The sequence below is a fragment of the Durio zibethinus genome, chromosome 4 (genome assembly GCF_047325235.1).
Source record: "Durio zibethinus cultivar Kanyao isolate XHJ-2024 chromosome 4, ASM4732523v1, whole genome shotgun sequence".
NCBI classification, from domain to species: domain Eukaryota; kingdom Viridiplantae; phylum Streptophyta; class Magnoliopsida; order Malvales; family Malvaceae; genus Durio; species Durio zibethinus.
Window position 1 is genome coordinate 3,103,744 of NC_143165.1, and position 25,319 is coordinate 3,129,062.

Sequence of the window (25,319 nt, forward strand, 5' to 3'; positions counted from 1 at the left end):
ATTTATTTTCCGATGGAGTGCTAGCTATGATAGAGTATATGGAAGATCGAGTTTATTTTTTTGGATTTGTTTAAGAAATATATGGACAATATGTTTTTGGCTGGATGATACTTTGGCTAATGTGGGCGTGGACAGAAATTCAGTGGATGCTATAATAATTTGGTTGAAGATCTGGAGGCTTGTTGGACATATGTTTGAGGTTATTTTATGGACAAGGACAATAGATATTTGATGGGATGATTTTCTGTGTTTGTTATCTCCATTTTTTTCAATCATATAAAGTTTTCGGTGTTCGGATAATTTTGGGTTCATGAATTCGATCTATTTTTTGAAAGTTGTTTCCGTTCGTGTTGCTAGGTAGTTCTAGCTTTGCAACCATCTGACTGCTAAATAAAAGTTGTTCGGCTTAGAAAGGAAAAACATTTATTCATAAGGATGAAAGAGCACAAAACTGCGCGCCGAACCAGTCAGTAGTAAGCCCCTACACCCTCGAACAAAGCAAAAGTAATTTACTACATAAACAATAGCACTACAGTTACCGACTTTCTGGCAAGCATAGACTTAACCATTTATTTAGTGGAAATTAAAAGCCGGCTAGCGGTGCTATTTTGGCGGTACAGTAGTTCATATAAAAACTACTGCACTTAGTTCTTCGCATTAACAACTTGTTTGATCGTGGAACTTGCTTTCTTAAACACGAATGGCCATGCATTCTCACCTAGAGCCAAACGTATTTGTCCATCATGTCCATATCTTCCAATATCGTTGCATAAAGTTACGCATGACTCACAGACTGAAGGACAGAAATTAAATTTGTAACCCAAATTACCCGACTTCTCAATTTTAAACCAACTTTGCAAAGTTTGAGGACTGGGGTTCCCTATAACTCCATCCGTTGTCACCCACCATTTCCCAGTGGAAGTGTCATAATCGTCAATCTTCCACACAGTTGATGTTAGGCACAATCTGTCTCTGATGGGAACGAACTGTATGTTTAAATCAGTAGATCGGCGGACGATGTCATCCTTGGTGTCCAAATTATAAAATACTACTGGAGTACCATAGTCCAAGTCGGATCGTCTTTGAACAACAATTTCTGGGCACTTTTGATCTGTAAGCCTGCCAAGAGCTAACCCACCACCACCAGCACCCCATATTGCGGATACGACGTAATATTGCTCCCCTGCTCGGAGCTCGTCACCATCAGTGTCAAGCACAGGCTCATTTTTAGCGTTGGCTACCCCAAAGAAATATGATTTTGTTGTGAAGGCAAAGAGAAGCCAAACTACAACAGTTGTGGTCTTCATGGTTAATACGTTGATCAATATGTGTTGTTTTTTATGCCGGTTGCTTGGTTTGCCACTTCAATTTATAGAGGTTGGAAAGGATTCGAAACCTCGATTAGAGGCCATCCATTACTACATCATAATCCATGAACGCCACAAACTTTCAAATAACACGTTTCAAAAATGGACTTGGGACCACAGTTATTTGAGTGGATAAGGTTCAAGAATGCATGTGAGGAGCATTTTCTTTTCATCTCACCTTTATGAGATAAAGAGACAAAAATTGGTAAGGCCCCTAGTCCGCCATTCTTCTTTTCTTTTCTTTCTTTTCTTTTTTTTTAAAATATATAATATATAGGTGAGGTGATATATCTGGGAAAAGTTTAGCGGCAACTTTTCTAGACATACTTGGAATGGAATCTGAACTTAAACTGCTCGTCATAACTCTAGCATAAATTAAGGTATTTAGATAGTGCTTAAGACCCAAATGTTTTTTTTTTTGGTATAAAGGTAGTCTTTTTGGTATAAACGCAGAGTAAGTTGTCTAATTTTAGTAACTTATTATAATAACTTTTTTTTAATCAATAGTCCGTTAACAATTTTGTAAGCTTTTTTATGCAGAAGATTCATTACAATGATAATTGCAAAGCATATTATTTATATCACTACAAATCATGATAATAAAATAATAGATTGATCAACTATTAGATTAAAAAAAAATACTAAATAGAGAAAGTTTAAAAACTTATAGTTTATATTACACATAATTTCTTACAAGAAATTCTAAAGATTGACGCTTTTGTGGTGAAGGAATTATAACGTGTTTATAGATTTAAAAGCCAATTAGCACCGCTGTTAGAAATTAAGATGTTTAACTCATTGATTCCATTAACAAAGAAAAAAAAAAAAGATAAAACTCCCCAAAGTAATTTTTTTCAAGTACATCTTTTTTTATTCTTTGGGTGTATACAGTAAATAACAAAGATCAAAAGAAGAACAAACAAATAAAAAAACAAAAAATGTTAGTGGGGAGTTAACGGGGAATTTGAGGAAAAACTCCCAAGGAACTTCACGTAGAGTTCTACCCTTGTGAAAACGTCTCTTGCGCGATGACTACCATGATAGACATATGTAAATCATGACATCAGAAAAAATTAAACCAGTCCGTGACCACACATTATAAGCTTTCAACACTATGGGCTATCGAGAATTCGTAGTTTTTTGTTAAATAAATCTAATAATTTAAAGTGCAATATGATTTTATAATATGAATATGACACAAAAAAAAAAAAAAATGAAAGTAACACATTTAAAATTTTAGTAAAAATAATATGTGGGATTAACAAAAACTAAAATATATATTGCGCGTTTTTTATATCAATATGAATTATAACATATAATTTTTATGCAAAATATTATACAAATACATGAATTATCAATATTTTATACGACACGAATATATGAATTGTCAAATCTATATGGTAAGGGAGTGACAGTAAAAAATATTAAAAGGGAAAATTAATGTTTAAATTCTTGAACTTTTTATTGGAGATTTTTTTTAATTTTTTATTTTTCTAATAGAAAGTGAAAGAATAAAAATAAAATTTAAATAAAAAACAAGAGAAAAATAAAAAGTAAAAAACAAAAATACTAATCAAATGGGGCTTTAATTATTTGTAGAATTGCTATATGTGTTATTTTGGTGATTTTTGAGTTGTAATTGGTTTCCTTTTTTTAACGAAGGAATTACCTATTGCATAGCACATCCGACCATAAAATGTCAATAAATTTAGGATTATGCTTTTAATGAAATTATTTAATAAAGTTTTGGGAAGGTTTTTATTAAAAATGGTCATTTAATAAATTTATTGATTGCTAGAGTTTAATAAAAAAAAAGATTAATACTATTAAAAATAATTATTATAAATAATATTTACGATCAAAATTTACTTGATACTTATTTAATGATAAAAATTTTATCAAAATTTTTATTAAAATTACCTATCTAAAAAATATATTTTAATTTATTAATTTTTTTCAAATTTAGTACACTTAATATATGTAACAAAATTTTTTAATTTATAATTATGATTTTCAATTTTAATTTTATAATGTGATGTTTAATAAAAAACTTTAAAAATATTTCCTAATTTAGAAATTTCATTAAGGTCTTATCTTTAAATTCATGCAGTGTACCAACATATAGATTTAGCTGTGTTAATTACTGTTATTTTTGTTATAAAATTACTTAGGTTTTATTAAGTGATAAATATTAATGATTGAAATGGATTAAGAGCATAAACCAATAAAAACAGGGGAATGCATAAATATATACTCCTTCTATCACATTTTTTTATCCATCTTTATTTTTTGGGTGTCCTAAAACTATTACTTTCCTTTTTTAATACCCAAAACTTATATATTTTAAAATTATTTTCATATTTTTTTACTTTTTAATATTAAAATTCATAAAACTTTAATTATAAAAAAATTTAAAATTTTATATTAAATATATTAAAGTCAAAATTTTTTCTTAAATTATGTAAAAATTAAAGATTCCTAAACAATTTGAAACCATGGGAGTACAAAATTATGCCATAACAAAAGAATATGAGAAAGCCTAAAACCTAGATACCTTTTAAGATAGAATGATCTTATTTGTGATGAGCTACTTTTAAAAGGTTACAACCTTGAAATCAAGAAAAAAGAGAAAGAAAGTGGTTAGAGAAAAATACTGAGTGGTCCCAACATTTGTGCCCCGACATTCAAGTCAAATATTGGCAAAAAAGGTTAATAGGAATGAGAAAGTAAGGAAAGTAAAAGAAAGCGAGATGGTGAAATGGTATCTAGATGGTCTTATTTATACTTGTAAAAAGATGGGACATGGGTAGCCTAGGTTGCCTGAGGTCAACTCTAGGACCTAGGATAACTTGGTAGACAAAGCTAATCTTGACGTTAATTTTTCACTTTAGGAATGACAAGTCAACATTTTGGGGGACCTAATGGGTAGATTGGGGATGTGGTAGAGCTGATGTGGCTTTGTAGAATCAGGTTGATTTGACACGTCAGCTTGGCCTAAAAGTAAAAAATACCTCTAGTTGTCTGTTGACAGTTCTAATGGAAAAAAAAAATACTACTTTGCCTTTTGAACCTAAAAATGCTTCTAATATTCTATCCCTTATCGAGTAGTCTAAATATCAAACTGACAAGCATTGATTGAGTCGATCTAATATGTAGTTGATGATGTTGAGCTTAAATTCTTGAACGTGTAGTTTAAGAGCTTTATTTAGTTAATTCGATCTAAATTCAACGAGGTGAATGACCAAGAATGCCAATGTGAACAAGGGTTAGATCAGGCAAGCATATAGGTGGTTGTCGATATATTTTGTAGTCCGGCATCATGCCTAGTTGTAATTTGTTGACTCGTTATTATGATGACTAATGTGAAACTTATGCTTTTTGTTGTTTTTGAATTTTTTTTGTATTAGTACATAGTTGATCTAACATGTTGCTGTTGTTTAGTCGATGTGAATTGTCTTTTGCTGAAATGATTGGTGTGCCCTTTTTGTATTTAATTAAGAGAGAGAAAATTAGGCTATAAAATGAATTAAAGCTAAGAATGTAAAGGGTCATCTTTAATAACCATTTTAACTATGTGGCACAATCTGAAGCATTTATCTAATTTTTATGGTTGCTACATAAAGGGTCCACTAGGCCTCTAGTTCTCACATTATAACCTTTTAGCTCTTGATTGACCTGATTTAATCAACCTAAAATACTTCTAATCTTTTTTCAACTGACCTTTTTTTTTTTTAACTCTTCAATATTTTTTTTGTCCTTTTTCTTTATATCTTTTAATTTTAGTATGTTTGGGAATTTAAAGGCAAAAATAAGGGGAGGTTAGATTAACTATCAAGATTTTTCCTCAAATGATGAGGTCTTCTCTGTTATTACAGGAAGGGATTATAGTTGAACTGCTTTTTGGTTAAATTTGATATTTATTAAGGGCCAAACACAAATTGAAGATAATGCTCGTGTAATGAGAGAGTGAGATTATCATGGGATGGATGAGATTCTTACTGCATAGATTCCAAGACCCAGAATCTTTTACCTCAATGCTTGAGATCAGTTTAGCTCCTCCAACTAATCTTTTTTCTTCTTCTTCAGACCTCTCTCATTCTCGTCCTTACCTTTCTTACCTTTCTATTATTTCTTGAAGACCTTTTAAGCTAAGCTCATGGTCTAACTCTAGCTTACAATCTAAGCTTGAGAGGTATTCAAGCTCCTCTTTACCTTCTTATTCTTTCGATGAAGTAGAGGTCTTAGTTTTTACTTGAGTGCAATGCCCTACTTCTTTCTCAAAAACTAAGTCATCTGATGATGAAGCTTTTGAAAGTGAGCAAGCTTTGGACAAAAAAAAAAAGTAAAAAGGTTTGACCAAGTCGAGGATGAGGATAAAGGTGAAAGAGAGAAATATGTCACCCAAGGCAATAATGTTAAAGATCTCACCCTATTTTTTACCTCTTCTAGCTTAGGTATAACCTTGAAAGATGTGATACAAAGCTTAAAGGGATTGACCAATCTTGAAGGCTATCTTAACATGTGCTTGGTGCATCACTCCAATGCTTTGAAGGTCAGATTTGACCTTTTAAAGAAGGCATATAGCACAATAGCAATGACCATTAATGATCGAGTTATTACTCTTTTAGACACCGATAAAATTTAAGTGTATTGAGAGTCTATAGTGGCTGGTCTAAGATTCTTTTTACATTTTTTTATTGTAAAATTTTTTCTTTCTTATGGTTTAACTATCACTTAGTTTATTCTTAAATTTTTTTCGGTATATTGTAAGTTTTATTATTTTTTTATAGAAAGTTAAACTTAGTTCTTTCTACCCTTCTATTTTAGAAATTTTTTTATAGTTAAAAACTATCTAAATGATAAAGTTAGTTCTATGAGACAACTCAGCCCACTAAAAAAAATTTATAGCTTGCTTAAGCTCAATAAAAAGTTAAAAGCTGCTCTTTCTCTATATAGAAAAAGAGAATAAATGGGTATGGGAGGTAAACAATAGGCTTGGCATTTTCTAAAGTGTTCAGGTTAGCCTCTTCTCCAATAACAAGCTTGAAACTTAAGATAAAATAATTAACTTCTTCAACAGAGAGTGCTGGTTATTGATGTTTACGAGTTGACCTCCCCTAGTATTGTCAAGAAGGTTTAGTATTGGGGTGGGTGTAAGGTAACTTTATATGCTGTTTATTTTTATCAAATTTTTTTCCAACTTTTAGCTTGTTTTTCCTTTGTAGACGTGTCGATCTAGGGTGGACATTTCAATTGAACCCATTTCGTACATGCCCTAAAGGTAAAGGGTAAAGGTAAATCCCTATCCAGCTTAGTGCTCTTTTAAGGGCCATCAAAATTATTAATCCACCTTTTATTCAACCTTGATCCAACTCTACTGCATAATAGAAAAGGTAAAAAAAAAAAAAAAAGGTGTAGAGGCCTCAAAAAAGGCAGAAGATGAGGCTTTCCTTTTTAGGCCAATAATCAAACTGTAACTCATCTTGGACTGAGTGACAATAAATACGGAGTTCAGCATGACAAAAAATGCATTCGAGGATCCTAAAGTGGTAAAAAAAATCACACGGTTTACCTTCTCGTAGAAAGGTTAGTACATTTTTTAGCTCAATTTATTCTTGTTTTATAATTTGTTTTATTTCCTAAGTCTAAACTCAATTTTCTCAACTCTAAGCTTGGTTTTTGTCATTTGTAGTCTCTGAACAGCTTTCTACCTTTGTTTCATAAACTATGAGGTACGGTCTACTAAGTACCTAACAAACTTTTATGCACTACCACAAGATCGAAGAAAATATTAAGGCCTATGCTCAGGATCTCAATACTACCACAGAGGCAAACAGGAAACTCAAGACCCATTATACTACAGTGAAAAAGTCTAATAAAAAGCTCAACAAGAAGCTCAATGACATAACTCTTAAGCTTAATGACATGTCAATCTAGAAAGTCACAGTTGAGTTTCTATAACAACAGGCTGATCTCAGGCTTAATAAGGCCTTGGTCAAGGTAAAGAGGTAAATGTCAGGGCTTGAAGCCAAAAAGAAGGCCAGACAGCAAGTACTGAAAGATTTCTTGGCATCTGACAAGTTTTACAATATGGATTGGAGTTTGCATAGGAATATGTCTTTGTCTTTTTCAACTTAGTGTTAAAAAAGATGAAGTTCCTCTATACTTACTTGGACTTGTTTAGGATCAGCCTTGATCAGCCTTAACAACTTAAAGTTCAAGCAAGCTCCTAAGCCAACTGATGTTGTTGAAAGTAAGGAGAATATAAAGATGGAAACTGCTATTGATACTACCCTTGGAGCTGAGGCTAAGGTCAAAGTTGGTGACCTACAATGCCAATTCTTAAGGAGCAAGGAGGGGAGCTCTAGAAGAAGGATGCTCAGGATAGATTTTCATTTTCTCTTTTAGTAACTTTTGTAATTTTTGTTTCAAACTAACTAGATGTTGTAAATAATTTTTGGTGAAATGGAAATATACATTCTTTGCACAAGTTTCATCTTTAAATTTATTCTCTTTTACTTTATAGCTCATCTTTCTTTAATTCTAATAATCAAGTCTTACCTTATTATTTCACAAAATAATTACATAAGTTAAATTAACTTAAGAATCTAAATTGTACAAGTGCCTACTCGGTATAAAATTATTATCGAGGTTTGTACTCGAATCATAAATCTACTTCTCAAGTTTAGATTTTTAATGTAAGATCTATCAGTTTATTTTACTAATCGGATCAGGAGATTTTGAGCTTTAAACTTTATTGTTAACTCAAATGTATAAAAGTTAACACGGTTCATGCTCGAGTTTTAGATTTCATGCATAACATTAAATCTAGTATTGTATGTTTTCAATAGGATTAAAGCTTTTATTCAGCTTAAAGAATAAGTAGTACAAACATTTTTTTAGAGTTAAAACTATTAGCTTGGCCTTATGCCTTTTACTACTAGTAAACTTTTAGGTTGTCCACATTTCTTGTCCTCAAAATTAGATTACCATTCATGTCTTACAACTTGTAGGTCATATCGTGGATGACCTCTTTAACAATATAAGGGTTTTTCCAGCTCAGGGCCAATTTTGCACCTCAGTCATTAACTCTTGAAGCTTCTTCTTTCTTGAACACTAAATCACCCTTTTTTATGTTTTTTCATCAAACCTTTTTATTGTAAAAATTAGAAACTTTCTAGTAGGTTATTATTCTGGTCAGAGCTATCTCTCTCTATTTTTCTATCAAATCTATATTAGCCCTAAAGGCGTCTTCATTCCTATCTTCAATTCCAAGCTTAACTCGAAAACTTGGGAGGTCAACCTCTATAGGCATGACAAACTCCATCCCAAAGACCAAATTGAAAAGGGCTTCTCCTATAAGAACCATTATGGTTGTTTTGAGAGCCTATAGTACTCTAGGTAGCTCATCAACCCACTTGCCTTTTGCTTTATCTTGTTGCTTCTCAAAGAATTTTAATATGGTCTTATTAGCCACCTTAGCTTGACCATTATATTAAGGATATGCAATCAAGGTGAACCTTAGGTCAATGTTAAGGTTAAAGCACCACTCTTTGAACTTTGGATTGTCAAACTATTTCCTATTGTTTGTTATTATAGCTCAAGGTAAACCAAATTGACAAACTATATTCTTTCAAACAAACTTTTCGACCTAAAATTTAATTGTGCTAGTTAGTGCCTCAGCTTCGAGCCATTTAGTGGAATTAATACACTATTATAACACAAATATCCTTTGCCTTATGACTAGGGTGAAAGGGTTAAAGACTTTCACCCCTCACTACATGAAAAGACAAGGGTTAAAATGGGAGGAGTCAATTCAATTTATGAAAGGTGTTGTACATATGGAAAATTTTGGCATTTATCATATTTCTTCACCAGGTTAGTCATATCTTTCTTGATGGTCTACTTTTCTTCTAATATGTCTTGAAGAGTAACTAGGACAAATTCAATCACGTTTAGTAACCTTATCTACCTACTTTATAGGCCATCAACAGAGGTTCGAAGTGATTATCACATATGCCCTTATAGATTTTCTTGAGTATATAGTTTGCTTCATATTCGTCTATACATCTAAGGTAGGAAAACAAAAAAATCTTTTATACAATTTTTTTATTAATTATGGTGTACATACGGCCAATGGACCATTATTGCGGGGTCTATCCCAGGTATGTCAGATAGAGTCTAGGTAAATAGGTTTACATTATTTCTCAAAAGTAAATTAATTGTTCTTAGTGGTCGAGCTTTGCCCCAATTTGTGTGCGTTTTTCAAAATTATTCTTTCAAAATGACACAAAAATGAAATCTTCTATTGATTTTGGTTAATTGTTATTAACCTCAAGTATTTAATCAATGATTTCTTTTTGCTCAATTAGGTCAGGATCATTTTCTACGAGAATGATGAATCCTGACATGATAGTTAGTTGATTTCTTAGTAGAATGGCACATTGTAAAAATGTAAAACTGATTAAAATATAGTTATTGTATTTTTTTAACCGACTTAAGAGCTTGGTTTTATTTACATGTATGTGCTGGCTTAAAAGCTTGGCTTCAATAAATTTATTCAAAATTTTCAAAAATTTGTAGTATGTATAATTGTTGAGTTTAAGAGCTCAAAGTAGCTTAAAAGCACATTTTTTTCTTTTTTCGATTTCATGTTACTTCTTACCTTGACTTTCTTGCTTTGTTTCTTCAATCTCTTTGACTTTTAACCATACTACTTTGACACTTTATGATTCTTCGACTCTGGCTGAACTGTTAACTTGCTTTCTAATCCTACCTTTCATTGTCATCACAAAACATCATCTTACCGTGAACTACTATCATCTGACCTTTTCAACCCTATTTAGTATTGAAAACTTAATATTCAGATTATGAGCGAAGCTAATCATTCTCATAACAGATTGACTAGGTTAACCTAAAATTATGTTGTAAACTGAAGGTATGTCCATCATTATAAACTTAATAATTGAAGTAATGCTCTTCGGTTCAATACCTAATGAGATCAATAGCTCAATAGTTTCTTTCACTAGTATTTACTCATTTTTAAAGTCACTCAATGTGGTGGTGTACGATTTCAACATCTTTTTCTTTATACCCATTCTTAACATTATGGAATAATATAAGATGTTTGTCAAATTTCCATTATCAAATAAGATCCTCCTCACTACATGATTATACACAACAACAGTGATTACAATGGCATCATTATGTGGAAATTGGATCATTTCCATGTCTTTTAAGGTGAAAAAGATCAATTTGTCTTTCCAACTCTTCTCTTTCTTGGCTGAGAACCATAGTGCCATCACCATTCCCTGATCAAATTTCTTTTTGGCTGAGGTATTCACTTATCATATTGATAATGCTCATCATAGGCCTATTATTTATAGCTTATTTTTTCTTTTCTAGCTTGTTTCTTGGGTTTTCCACCACCTTTGTTTCTTTTTTCTTTATCCTCTTGATTTTTTTTATCTTTTTTTTTCTAGTTCCTTATTATGAAATCTACTCTGCCTTGATCTTGTCTTGTTCTATCAATAAACCTACCTAATCAACCTCTTCTAATCAGATCCATTATTTAATTTTTTAAATTGATGTAATTTTTATGTTGTGATCGACGTCTTTATAAAGAGTGCATATTTTTGTAAGGTTTTTTCTTATGTTATGCCTTAGTGGCTTTAGCTATTTTAGCTCAAGATCTCTTTTAATGTGAATTAGAATCCTCTTTCGAAAGGTATTTAGTTTAGTGTAATCTTTGCATCAGCTTGGACTTTTAGCCTTTGGGTGCCTCAATCTTCTTCTTATTAAGGAATCATAATTTTTTTTCCTTTTTTTATAGCAAAAAAATGGGATAAGCCTTTCTTACCTCAACCATCAATGAGGGGAGAAGGGCCCCTCTCATCTTACCTATTTTTTTATTATGCTTTAGCATTGATGTACTTCTTTACAATGAGTAGCACATCGACCAATGTTTTTGGCAACTTTAAGAAAAAAAGGTAATTTTAAAGTGATACTCTTTCTCAATGAGCCCACTGGTCAGAGCAGTAATAGTAGCTACTTGTTCCAAGTCATTCATTTGAAAGGTTTTTACATTAAAATGCATGACATAATCTTTCAAAGACTTATTTCTACCTTGGTAGATTGAGATCAAATTGAGTGTAGTTTTTTTTGTTCATCGACTGTAAACAAATCAGGACAAGAAAGAGTGGCTAAGCTATTTAAACATGGTTATGGACCTCAGTTCTTTGAGCGTAGTGGTTAATCCTTTGTGTAGTAAAGCTTTATCAACCCTTTTGCATTCTCATATTTGTTCGATAAAGTTATAAATGATCAAAAGGGTCAGTAGTACTATCATATGTTTCAAAAGTCAGTATCTTAAACCTTATTAGGGGAATTGGTCTGAACTATTTCCTTGGTGAAAGATGAAGTTTCTAAAAATTTCAATTTTTCCTAAAATATAATGGCTTTTTCTTTCAATTCTTTCTCTATGGCTTGCATCTAAGTATGCAAATCTTGGTTCAGTTGAGGTTTGCAGATGAATTTTTAGACTTTTATATGGTAGTTTGTATCAAGACGTGGGTATGCTAATGGTTGGTTGGAGTAGTGTTTTCTTCTCTTAAAGCTAAAAAAGCTTCAATATCATTGTAGCTCAGTAGCTTTTCTTGGTGTAACTCTTTTAGGGTGATTGGATCAGGTGCTTTTGGCATTTATGGTGGAGTGAGGTTTTGGATCATCTCTTTAAGGGGCTATAGTTATCGATTTAAGGCTAAAAATTGCTCTATTACAGGTTTTACTGGTGTAGGTCAATTTATGAGTTAGCTGATTTGGGTTTCTATCCCAATTGCAATAACTAGATCTTCTTCATTGGCAATTCTCTTTCTCAATGGCATAGTGTTTTAGCTCAACTAGAAAAAAAAATTCCCCTACCTAGTGCCCCAAATGTTTGTGTCAAGTTGCTTTATGAGGGATAAAACTCTAAAATCAAGAAAAAAAAAGAGAGCAATTAAAGAAAAATATTATGAGTGATCCTAGCATTTGTACGCTAATGCTCAAGTTAGAGATCGATAAAAAAAGATAATAGAAAGGAAAATGCAAAGAAAGTAGAAGAAAGCAAGATGGTGAAAATGGTACTTGGATGGTCTTATTTATACATGTAAAAAGATGGGACATAAGTAGCTTAGGCTACCCAAAGTCAACCTTAAGACCCAAGATGACTTGGTAGACTATGCTAACCTAGACATTAACCATCCATTCTAGCAATGACAAGTCAACATTTAAGGGGCTTACTCGTAGATTAGTGAGGTGGTCGAGCTAATATGGCCCTATAGAATCAAGTAATCTGACACGTCAACTTGACCCAAAAAAAAAATACCCCTAGCTATCCATTGACAATCTCTAATGAAGAAAAATATTATTTTACCCTTTGGTTTTAATGCAATTGACCATTGTTGATTTATTACTTTTTGTCTTGTTATCCATAATATATAATAGCAAATTAATGCATGCGTAGAAGTATAAAATAATTGCTCCCAGACATATATAGGTATACTCAGTTGTGTCATTTTCATTGTTTTTTTAAAAATATACATGTCAATTTTCATTAATTTTGAAAAATGCAAATATTTTAATTTTTTATTATTTTTAAATTGTAACTTGTTTTCTCATTTTAAGAGGAGGAAATCAAGAAGGAAAGCTTATTTTCATAAAAATCAAAATAGGGAGGCCTAATTTAGTTTCTTGGTTTGACAAACACTCCATTGCTTGTCTTTGTCCTCAATTTCTAAGCACTTCTAAATTCTTATCTATGGTACCTTCATCTCATTTTGTTTATGATTTTGAGCTCCAAGTAGAGCTTCAAGGAAATTCTTTAATTAAAATCAATGCAATTGCCTAAAAAATAAACAAGAGAAAAGATATTGGCACAACTTAAACATCTACTTGGAAGTTATGGTGAAAGACAAAATTATCACAACTTGAATATGTCATAAAGGAGAGAAGCTCAACGAGACATGATAGTAAAAGCCAACCATTGCTTTTCACAACTTGAAAATTTTTTTTTTAGATTCCTTAGCTTTTTTGAAAAGATATGAAAAAATTCTTTAATTTAAATTTCTCTTTATAATTTCCATAACTAAATTTCTTCACATTTTTTATTATTACCAAACACCAAAAACAAAAATTTTAATTTCGGTTTTCCAAATTTTCCATAATTAAACAAGCATAAATATTATTGAATACCATCTTCATATATAAATCTTAAAAAAGTAATTAAATAATCTGCAGAGACACGTACCAGCTTAAAAAGGTTTCTTACTTTACTTGTGGAAGTAGTGAGACTCATTAATGTATTCATATAGATTTTTTTAAAATTTTAATCTATTAAAAAATTAAAATTATTGAGGCATATGCTGGAGTCTCTATATTTTAAATTGAGTAGATCTAAAATTGAATATATGAAATATAAGCTTAATAGTCATAGGAAAATGAAAGCTAATGTGATTAAGTTGGATGGTGAAGTAGTACCAAAGAGTAGTCATTTTCAATATTTAGATCAATTATTTAGAGCGATGTTGAGAGAGAAAAGGTTGTAACTCACAAAATTCAAGTAGGATGAATGAGATAGCAAAGTACATCGATTGTGTTGTGTGATCGCAACATACTTTTAAAGTTAAAGGTGAAGTTATATAAAAAAAACTATAAGGCCTATATTATTATATGGGATTGAGTGTTAAGTCGTTAAGAAATAATACGATAAGACAATGAGTGTAGCTAAGACAATGATGCTTAGATAGATGTGTGATAAAACTAGAAAAGATAAATAAGAAATGAAGATATTTCAAAAAAAAAAAATTAAGGGTAATTTGAATTAAGGAAAAGATGAAAGAGGGTAGTTTGAAATAGTTTAGACATGTGAAATTAATGTAAGCCTATCTGTGTACTAGTTAAAAGTAATGAGCTTTTAGATTTGGGAAAGACCAAAACTTCTAAAGATAAATTACGAAAAACATGATACAATTAAGGAAAAAAAATGAAAAGGTTGTCTTTTATAAAATTAAGTGGCATGAGAAAATTCAAAACTATGGTCTAACATGATTTCTTTTTTTGGCTTTTCATACAACAAATCCTAAAGTTATGTGATATAAGGCTTCGTTTATTGTTGTTGTATATTTATCTGATTAAAGAGAATACTACACACATAAACTCTTTGAATTTATAACCTTTAAGTGTCAACTTCAATATCATACAAATTGATCTAAAAATCAATTGGCAATATATTCATTTAGATTTATAGTGCATATCAATGCTCGATAATTATCAAAATATTTTCTCCTCACAAATAGCTATCAATTTTATCACATCAAGTAACATAGGTGCAAGATTTTTCATTTTTTTTTCCTTATCGTCAACAAGGGATAATTCTTTTTATTACAAAGTGAAAGAAACAAGCCATTTTGTTAAACATCCTTTAAGAAAAATAAAACTAACATGTGATCCATAAAATTTTAAGGAAATTTTAATGTCAACCGTGATTTGAAAATGAAAAAAAAAAACTAGTGTTTATCATCTATAGCTTTAAAAATATTGTACAATTATCTATATATTTGCTAATTAAACATTGAAAATTTTATAGAAATTGTTTAAGTGACGTTATTCTATATTTAATAAATATATAATTTTTTATAATTTTATATTCAAATTAGGTCTATTCACTTACTGTTAATTTATTTTAAATTTGATATTTAATATAATATCAAAATTAAAATTTTTTTCTATTATTTTTTTCAAATCTATTACGTAATAAGCTTCTTTTATTTTTATCTATATATAATAAGAATCTGCTAAAATAATATTATCTTATATCCAATAAATATATAATTTTTTATAATTTTATATTTAGGTTAAATTTATTCACTTATTATTAATTAATTTTAAATTTGATACTTATCAAATCATAAAATTTTTGTATTCTTGATGAATCCCTCTTGATGCATATTAAAATCATAATTATAAAATCTTGAGACGGATCCGTAAGAATATTGGGCAACTCAAGATGTTTGGTCGAGTTGTAAAATATTTGCTCGCGGCAACTCGGGGTGCACTTGGTCTCTTACCGAGACAAGCAGCTTATGCATGATTTTGTAGAAAACATTTTATTTTTAATTCTTTTTGTTATAAAAAATTATTTAAAGAATAAAGATACATTATTTATAAATATAAATATCATAAAATTTTTCATGAATTTTATATAATTTTGAATAATAATTGAGGCAATAATTGTGGAGACTAATATACTCAAATTTTATTTCACATCTAGCATATCAATTTATCACATCAAATCAAATTAAATAACGTTGATCCAAGCTTTTCTTTTTCTTTGTCTTCTTCCTTGAATTTTTCATTAGCAAAAGTAGATGCCTTGATCCAATGCAGTCTAAACAACAACAACAATAACGTGACTACATTATTTGAGACGGACAAAACCAAATTTGACAAAAGAGGTGAATAAACCCAAAGCTGTACACGTCACCCAAAGCTTTCATAGGTAACAAACTGATTTGGCAATAATACCACATGGTGTTTTTCTCGTGCAATAATGTGAGAAATATTCTATAAGAATTCTCACGGCAAACAATAAAAAATAAAACTCTGAATTTACATTTAGGAAAAATTTTATTTACAATTTGAAATTAATTACATTTAAATCTATATGTCTTTTGTTATATATAAATGTGGTTTAAGTGCATAAACATTTGTGAGGACAAATACTTATACCTTTACTGCTTGTATTATTTTTAAAAAATATTATATTAAAATTAGGATTTTAAAAGGAAAGATGTTAATGAAGTTAATATGATATTTATGAAAAAAAGTTATAATTAATATATATTTTTATAAAAAAGATCGTAGCTCGAGATAAAAGAATTGGACTATCAAAATCATATAATTGGGTAGCTTGTTTTCTTTGGTTGATTTTTGCTGTCGGTTTTGTAGCTCTTTTTTAGCTCGTACAACAATTCCCAACTTATTTTTGGTTAAATAAATAAATAAAAGATAATTATCCTAAAAAATCAATATAATCTTTAACTTCAAATATTCAAGAATTCTTTTTAAAAAATTAATTAATAAAACACAAATAATTTATAATTTTATGGGGGTAGAGTGCATATCAGAGTTTGGCTCATTAAAATACCATTTCATTGATTCTATTTTTATAAACACAAATAATTGATGATTTTTAAAACGGGTTTATAACTAATTTTTTTTAGATGGATATATATATAATATAATCAAAATTTTAAACTAAGCAAATTAATTATATTTTCGTTTATTAATTTCCTGTCCATGCTAATCGAATACAGATGAAAATTTATTTTATGTGAAAAAAAAAAAAACAAATATTTTCGATTAAACAACATTAAAAAATTTGTTCGCGACAGCACGCATATGCGAATATTCATCGGAAAACCTATAAACAGTATTATCGTAGGGAAGGCAGAAGATAAAACAGTCCAAATGAGTCATTGATGCTTTTCGCAATCAGTCAATGACTCATTCACATTTGGAAGCACACGTGGCAACCAACCCACCATATCAAACGACACTATTATTTGGTTTTCGCTGTCAACAACGTGAACACCTTACATTTACTATATTAAGAAGACAGACACAGAGTCTGACGAGCAAATCCGCAAAGATTTTGGATGGTTGGACGGATATACTCAGGCACAAAATTTAAATTTAAATTTTTTTTATAAAATGTACATTTATTGTTTTATTTATGTAAATAATTTAAATTATTTTTTGCAATCATAATATCATATTTTTCTTTAAAATCTTCAATAATATTTTAATTTAAAACAAATTTAATCAAAACTTAATATCTGAAACATATAATTTTAAAATCTTGTAAAAGTATTTTTATAATAAAAACTACAAATGATATGACAAGAAAAACAATCACGAAACATATCATGACATTTTTACTAAATATAATGCAAAATCATAATTTTTTATTCAAAATTAGTAGAACAATGACAAAATTATATTTTAAAATTTAATTTTGAATTTAAAATAACTTCTATCAAAATATTTTTCAATTGTTAGATTTTAATTAATTTTGTTACAAAATTAGATGCAAAATGATAAAATTATTAGGCAAAAAAACTCTAAATCAATTAATCATTGGAATAAGTAAAAACATAATTAAATCGTAAATCATTTATATAAAATATAACGATTTAATATAATTTGATATTTTTACAAATAAAAAAAAATTTATTAATTATAAAAATATATAAAAAAATCACTCAAAATTTAATCCCTAACATACAAACCAATCTCAACTCAAATAAACATTTATCGTATATATGTACTTTTTTATTTTCTTTTAACTTTATAAAATATTTCATATATCAAATATTTAAATATATACACTAATATAAATATTCATAATCTTATCTAATCTTAGTTTTCTTATTTTTTTCTCATCATATCATTTTTTATTTTTTTCTTAATTATAAAATTTTTTAACAATATTTTTACAAAATATGTTTCAAATATTACATCTTAACAAAACTTACATGAAATTAAAATTTTAATGATAAATTTATTTAAAAATATAATAGTAAATTTAATAATAAATTTAAATCATAAACGTAAATAAAATTACAATTTATTTCAAAAATCTAATTTAAATTTTGTGGGTGAGACGTATATCTTATCCATCCAGCCAAAAACTTATAGAATTTGAATTTATTTTCGTTTCAGATTTTGTGGTTGTCGTCTCTTCTTAATTATTGTAAATGCTAGAATTCATAAAAGAAAAAAAAAAAAAAAGATAATGCCAGAAGATGGATGTACCATCTCTGAATAAAAGTATAATGTCAGGGGATGAATGGACCACATTTGAAAAAATAGTCACGAACAATAATATTTTTGATGTGATGGGCTGATAGCTACCTGTGCTTCAAAATGTTAATGGCTAACTTTGAAGGCATCAATACTTTCATTTATACTATTTTGTCCTCTGCCTTCCATACGGAAATACTGTAGAGGTGTTACGATGAATATTCGCATATCCGAGCTGCCGCGAACAATTTTTTTAAAGTTGTTTCATCGAAAATATTTGTTTATGTTCATCTGTATAATACCAATAAAGTTAATATTAGATTAGCATGACAAGGAAATTAATAAATGAAAATATAATTAATTTTCTAGGTCTAACATTTTGATTATATTGTATATATAATATAATATATATCAATAAATAAAATAGTTTCACGACCCTATTAAAAAAATAGTCAGACGAAATCATTTAAAAAAATCATACTTTTGATCAGTTATTTGCGTTTTAATTATGAAGTAGAATCAATAAAATAGTATAGATCAGCTGAATTCTTGATAGGCACCCTACCCTCTTAAAGTAAATTTATTTGTGCTTTAATTAGTTTTTTTAGAGTGATTTTTTTTAGTTTTTTGAAGTTAAAGATACATTGACTTTTTGAGGATATTTATTTATACAAAAATAAGTTGGAAACCCTTCTACAAAATGAAAATGAATTACAAACCAAACGTTAAAAATCAATCATAGGAAACAAACTACAAAACCAAATCAAATATATAAGTGTTATATTCCAATTAAAAATAATTATAACCATAAGGATTAGTCGATTTAATAAAAAAAATAACTCTCTCTTTATCAATTAAGAATCGATTTTTGTAAGAAATGTTTGAAAAGTAGAATTTTACATGCATAAGATAATGTGCACTCGAATATAACACTTTTATACAAATATATTACAATTCATATTTTTGAAATAAAATTTTTCTAAACGTAAATTCAAATTTTTGATTTTTTTTTTTGTTTGCAATGAGAATTCTTCCAGAATTCTCACATTATTGCAAGAGTAAAACACTATCTGCTATTTGCCAAATCATGATGTTACTACTTATGGAATCTTTGGGTGACATATACAGCTTTTGATTTATTCGCCTTGATTTTGTCCGTCTCAAATAATGTAGTCACGTTGTTGTTGTTCAGAGCTGAAACCAATAATACGAGGGCATCTATTTGTGTTTTATGATAAATAAAAATTTAACAAAGAAGACAAAGACAGAGAAAAGCTTGGATCAATTTTATTAATTTGATTTGATGTCATGTATGATAGCTGCCTTAAAATTTTGTATGAAATTTAATCAGTTGATATTTTAATTTTTATAAATAGAGCAAAATAGTACAATAATTTGGATAGTTAAATATAATTTAGAGTTTTTATTTATAAATAAGTTGAGATTTCAACTTTCAACGACTAATAATAAAGATACTAAAATAATTTTAAGTTTTGAAGATAATTTTAAATATATATATATGTGTGTGTATGTATATATAAGAAAGAATTAATTTATATTACTATAAATTTTTTTAATTTTAAACATTTTTTTAACTCTTGATTTTAATAGATCCAAAAGATAAAATAAATAAGTAAAAAAATAATTTAATCTAATCTCTTAAATCTATTGAAATCAATGATTAAAAAATATGTAAATCTAAAAATGTTTTATACTCTATAAGTTGATTTCTCTTATATATATATATATATATAAGAAGATGGATCTATTTACATAAAAAAATTTAACACATTTTCTAACAATTGGTTTTAATAAATCCACTAGATGAAATTAATCTATTTTTTCTATTTTTTCACTTTACTTTCTCATCTCTTAAATTTATTAGAATTAATAGTTAAAAAAGATATAAAACTTTTTAGTTTTAGACTAATACAAATTTATGTTCCCATATATATATATGGAGAGAGGGATTAATTGACATAAAAAAGTTTTATATATTTTTTAATAATGATTTTAATAAATAAAAAAGATGAGAGAGACAAGTGAAAGAGGGAAAAAGGGTTTAATCTTATATATATATATATATATATATGTATATGGATAGGGATCAACTTACATAAAAAGGTTTTACATTTTTTTTAATATTTGATTTTAATAGATCCAAAAGATATATTTGTCAAAATATAAAGTTAGTGTCATAATGATTTTGTGTTCGCTCGACGAATTTAAAAATGAAAGAAAAAATTTGAAAAAATAGAGTCACCATCAATCTTTTTTGACTAAATGTGATTGGGCACCTATTAAATTTTATCATTTTAATAAAATCTCAAAATTAATTAAAATTTATTAAAAAGATAATTTTAGGGTCTGTAAAACAGTCTGAGTCCGAAAGTCGATTACATGTGAGAAATAATTAGCATCCTCACAGCGCCCGTTTAAAACGGTATCAATTAATTACATGTTATCCATTGATTTGGATAAAAATAGTCTTATTTTTTGTGTTTGAAAAATAATTTTCTTAACTTTTTCTTATTTATTGGAATTTATTTTTTTTATTAAAGTTTATTATTTATTGTTCCATTTTTATTTAAGAAAAATAAATTAGAACCCTTTTATTGAAATAATTCTTAAAATATTCCAATACATTAATAATATTAGAAGAACTCTTTCTCACCTAAAGATTTATTTAGAGATCGCTTCTCGAAATACCTTAAAATCTCATTTCGGATTTACTTTTTGTAAAAACTATATTGTGCATGTAATGCAAAATGCTAATATATTAATGCACATATTTTTTTTCTTATTTAGAAATTTTATTTATTTTATTGAATTTTTTTATTTAAATTTTTTAAGAAAAGAGAAATTTTTATTATATTGAAGATTTTCAATAAATATTTCAATACATTAATAATATTTAAAAAGAATCTTCTTACTTAAAGATTTCATAAAGTATCACTACTTGGAATACTTTTAGAATCCTATCATCGGATAAAATTTTTTTTCTTATTTATTTATTATTTATTATTTGTACTATTTATTATTTTTAATTATTATTATCTTATAAGGTTTATTTTAAAATTAACGAAATTATCTAAAATTTTAACTATATATTTTGTCATTTATTTTTATTTAATAATTAATTATTTATTACAACAAAAATTTATTCTAACAAATTTAAACATTTTAATATTCATAAATATTAATAATAAAATTTAAAATAATAAAAATAATATTTTTAAAAAATTTAAAAAATTATTTGCACTTGAATCGGTCTGGTCAAGTGTTCGATCAATACAGGTTCAGTTGATTCGACAATTCTATTTCGTCTGATTTGGTTCAACTAGATCAATCAGAAGTTGAGGGATACTAAGTCGACTGGTCGGGTGCATAAACTCATGGTTGGGTCTTGGATCAATACGCGGATCCTCTGGGTCTTAAACAACATGGTTTTAGTCTTGGCTACAACTATAAAAGCTTAAAAAAAATTTTATTCATTTTCTCTTTTCCCTCTCTCTCTACCCCTTTTTCTCTTCTAAACTCTCTCTCTAACTCCAACCAGCCATCGCTACTCTCAGAATTTGGTGCTGGTGCATCATGCAGTTTGCTGATCACCGTTGCCATCTGTCGGTCACTGGTTATCGAAAAATCTAAAAACTTCAAAAAACTTTCTTTTCAACCTCTTAAACATAAATTCGAGCTTAATTTTATGAGAAATGACCTTGAACTATGTAGATCGAGACCCAAAGTTATGACCAAAAATATTTTTCTTTTATGTTTTTTATTTTTTGGCACTGTTGGTCCCATTACCAAAAGGCTGTGATTTCTTTTGATTTGTGTTTGTTTGACTCGTTTTGTATTTTGATTTTTTTTATAGAGATTCATTTTTTTGGGATTTGGCAAAATGTTTTTTTGGTATTTTTATTTTTTGTAGGGTTTCTCCTTTGATGGCCTTTTTCTATTGGTTTTTTCTTATCCTTTTTATGGCTCTATTTATAAAGCCAAATCAGAATCAAAATCTCAAATTTTTTGAGATTTTGCTGAACTTTAGGTGCCTAGGTTTAGGGCGACCATCAGAGTAACGGTTGACAACTGTCATGACTTCTGGCAGTGCAGTTGCTGGTGGCTGACAAAAAAGGTGTCAAAAAAAGAAGAAAAAAATAATAAAAATAAATATAAAATTGATGTTTACAGTTGTCTCTTTTTGCTTATTTTTAAGAATCAATAATAAAACAAAGACAAATAGACAACTATTTTATTCGAAAAGAAGAAACATTGAGAGCAAAATCTATTTTTTTGTTTTTTTTTATTTTTTTTAAAAATTTAAAAAGCTCTTCTAAACAGAGGTTCAATTTTTTTAAAAACTTTAAAAAGGCTCCTCCCAGCAGAGACTCGATAAATTTTAAAAATTTAAAAGGACTATTCTAAACAAAAGCTCAACGACTTTTAAAAATATAAATGGCTCCTCTAAGCAGAGGCTCAACAACTTTAAAAATTTCATTTTGAAAAAGCTCCTCTAAGTAGAGGTTCAACAACTTTAAAAATTTCATCTTAGAAAAAGTTTCTCTAAGTAGAGACTCAACAACTTTAAAAATTCATCTTGGAAAAGCTCCTCTAAGCAAAGATTCAACAACTTTTAAAATTTTTATCTTGAAAAAAGCTTCTCTAGATAGAGGCTCAATAACTTTAAAAAAATCTTCATCTTGAAAAAAAGGCTCATCTAAACAGAGGCTCAACAACTTTAAAAATTCTTATTCTTGAAAAAAAGCTCTTCTAAGCAGAGAATCAACAATTTTAATAATTTTATCTTAGAAAATGCTCTTCTAAGTATAGGCTCAACAACTTTAAAAATTTTTTATCTTAAAAAAAAAACTCCTCTAAGCAGAAGCTCAACAACTTTAAAAATTTTGTTTTAGAAAAAGCTCATCTAAGTAGAGGCTCAATAATTTTAAGAATTTTTAACTTGAAAACGGCTCATCTAGATAGAGGCTCAACAACTTTAAAAAATCTCATTTTTTCTTGAAATTGATTTTTCATCTTTAAATAAGCAAACTCCTTTGTTTTGAAATCTCTTGTTTGATTTTATCTTTACCTAAAGACTAAAATTTTATTTTTATTAGGGAATGAAAAATCCTTGTCCTTGTTATAGCTATTCATGGATGCATGTACTGAATGCTCTAGATGCAATACGTATAATGCAATCAAAATTATTCATTTCTAATTGCGGTAAAATGGCTTTCAAAATTTCTCGCCTTTTGTTTATTTTATCAAAATTTCCAACAATTACCATATGACCAATCTGTTACTAACGTCTGACCATTGTATTCTTCCTTAACAATATTTTTCTTTTCCAAAAATCTACAACGTACTATTCTCATCCTTTTTCATATGCTTTTGTTAACTTTTAAAAGTAATATTGAGATCTTTCGTATTTGTTTTTTTTCATCATTTTAAGTTCAAAATAACTAAAGTGCAATCACACATTTCTTTTATTCGTTTGTAAGGTGAACAAAGATATCGAATGAGATAAAAGAATGGATAGGTGTTATTTCTAAAGGAAAAAAAACATATTTCATTTAGTAATAATAAGTGCATGGCAACAAAAATTTTCGGGTAAGAGCAAAGGTACCCAAGTAATGTTTACCAGATAATCATAAACAATATTCCTTGATTTTTTTTTCTAAAATTAAATCAGATGACTTTCTTGATTCTTTAAAGCTCTTCAAACCATACTTGCCCCTATGTTATAGGGTTTTCTCTTGATGATGCTTTTTTTCCATGTCTAAGCCACATTTTGTTGGTTTTCAACTTAGATATGTCATTTTTTAACTTTTTGTTTTTTTCTTTTTCTTTTTCAAGCAAAATATTTATTTACAGTATTTGAATTTATTGGAGTAGATAAATCATTTTCGTCCATTTCTATCAAAGTCAATGTCTTACCGAAAAAGGTTTTTTTCACCATGTACAGGCCTTCCTAATTTGGTGTCCATTTTTTTCAATTACCATGTTGATTTGAAATGATCTTTTTTAGCACAAGTCTCATTCTCGAAAGTAACGAGAGAATTTTTACTTTGACTGGTAGCACAGTTTCTATTCTATAAACCAAAAAAAAAAAAAGTGGCCCTAGCAGATGTTCATACTGATCTTATAAGCATGGAAAGTAAAAGGTAACTTTTCATGCCAATCTTTGTAAGTATTAGTCATTTTCTCTATGATTGTTTTAATATTCTTGTTTGCAACTTCTATTGCCCCATTTATTTTTGGATGATATGGTACAGAATTACGATGACAGATATTGAACTAAATGCACACTTCATTCGTCATTTTGCTATTTAAGTTTTTGGTATTATTAAAAATAATCATCTTTAGAAGCTTATATTTTTGTATATTATCTTTTTTTTATCAACTTGTATACTACGGATCGGGTCACACTAGCATATGTGTAGCTTCTACCCATTTTGTAAAGTAATTAATCATCACAAAGATGAATCTATGTCCATTCAAAGTTTTTGGAGTGATAGAACTAATGACATCATGCCCCATACAGAGAATGGCCATAGAAAAGCCAAAACGTGTAATGCTGATGGTGGACCATGAATCTTGTCAGCATAAATATGACATTTATAGCATCTCTTAGCATAATTAATACAATCACCCTCCATTGTCAACCAATAATAGCCAGCTTTCATGAATTGTCTAGCCATTATATGACCATTCATATGTGTCCCACAGACTTCATCATGTACTTTTTCAATAATCCCTTTTACTTCAGTTACACTCATACATCTTAAGAGCACTTGATCTCTACTCCTTTTATAGAAGACATCTTTATTAAAAAAAAAACTCATAGCCAACCTTTTGATAGTTCTTTTGTCATTTTTTATTGCATGTTCTGGGTATTATTGATTTTTTATGTATTATATAATGCCATGATACCATAGCTTTCCATCAACTTCTTTTTGATGCCAGAGCAATGTGCTAGTACATCTTTCACATCCAGCTTGATGGGTTGGATCTCGATATTTGCATCTATTTTGATCATTACAACTAGAGTAGTTAGTGCATCAACAATTTAATTTTCCTCTCAAGGCAGATGTTCAAACTGAATTTCTT

The 25,319-nt window shown here is 28.5% G+C and overlaps 1 protein-coding gene across 1 annotated transcript; it reads right to left on the reverse strand.

Moving 5' to 3' along the window:
- Positions 1 to 406: 406 nt before the first annotated feature.
- Positions 407 to 1,335, reverse strand: LOC111287540 (21 kDa seed protein-like). Its single transcript, XM_022878163.2, has one exon. The coding sequence runs from the start codon at positions 1,305 to 1,307 to the stop codon at positions 645 to 647; it is 663 nt and encodes a 220-aa protein (XP_022733898.1). The 5' UTR covers positions 1,308 to 1,335; the 3' UTR covers positions 407 to 644.
- Positions 1,336 to 25,319: the final 23,984 nt, after the last annotated feature.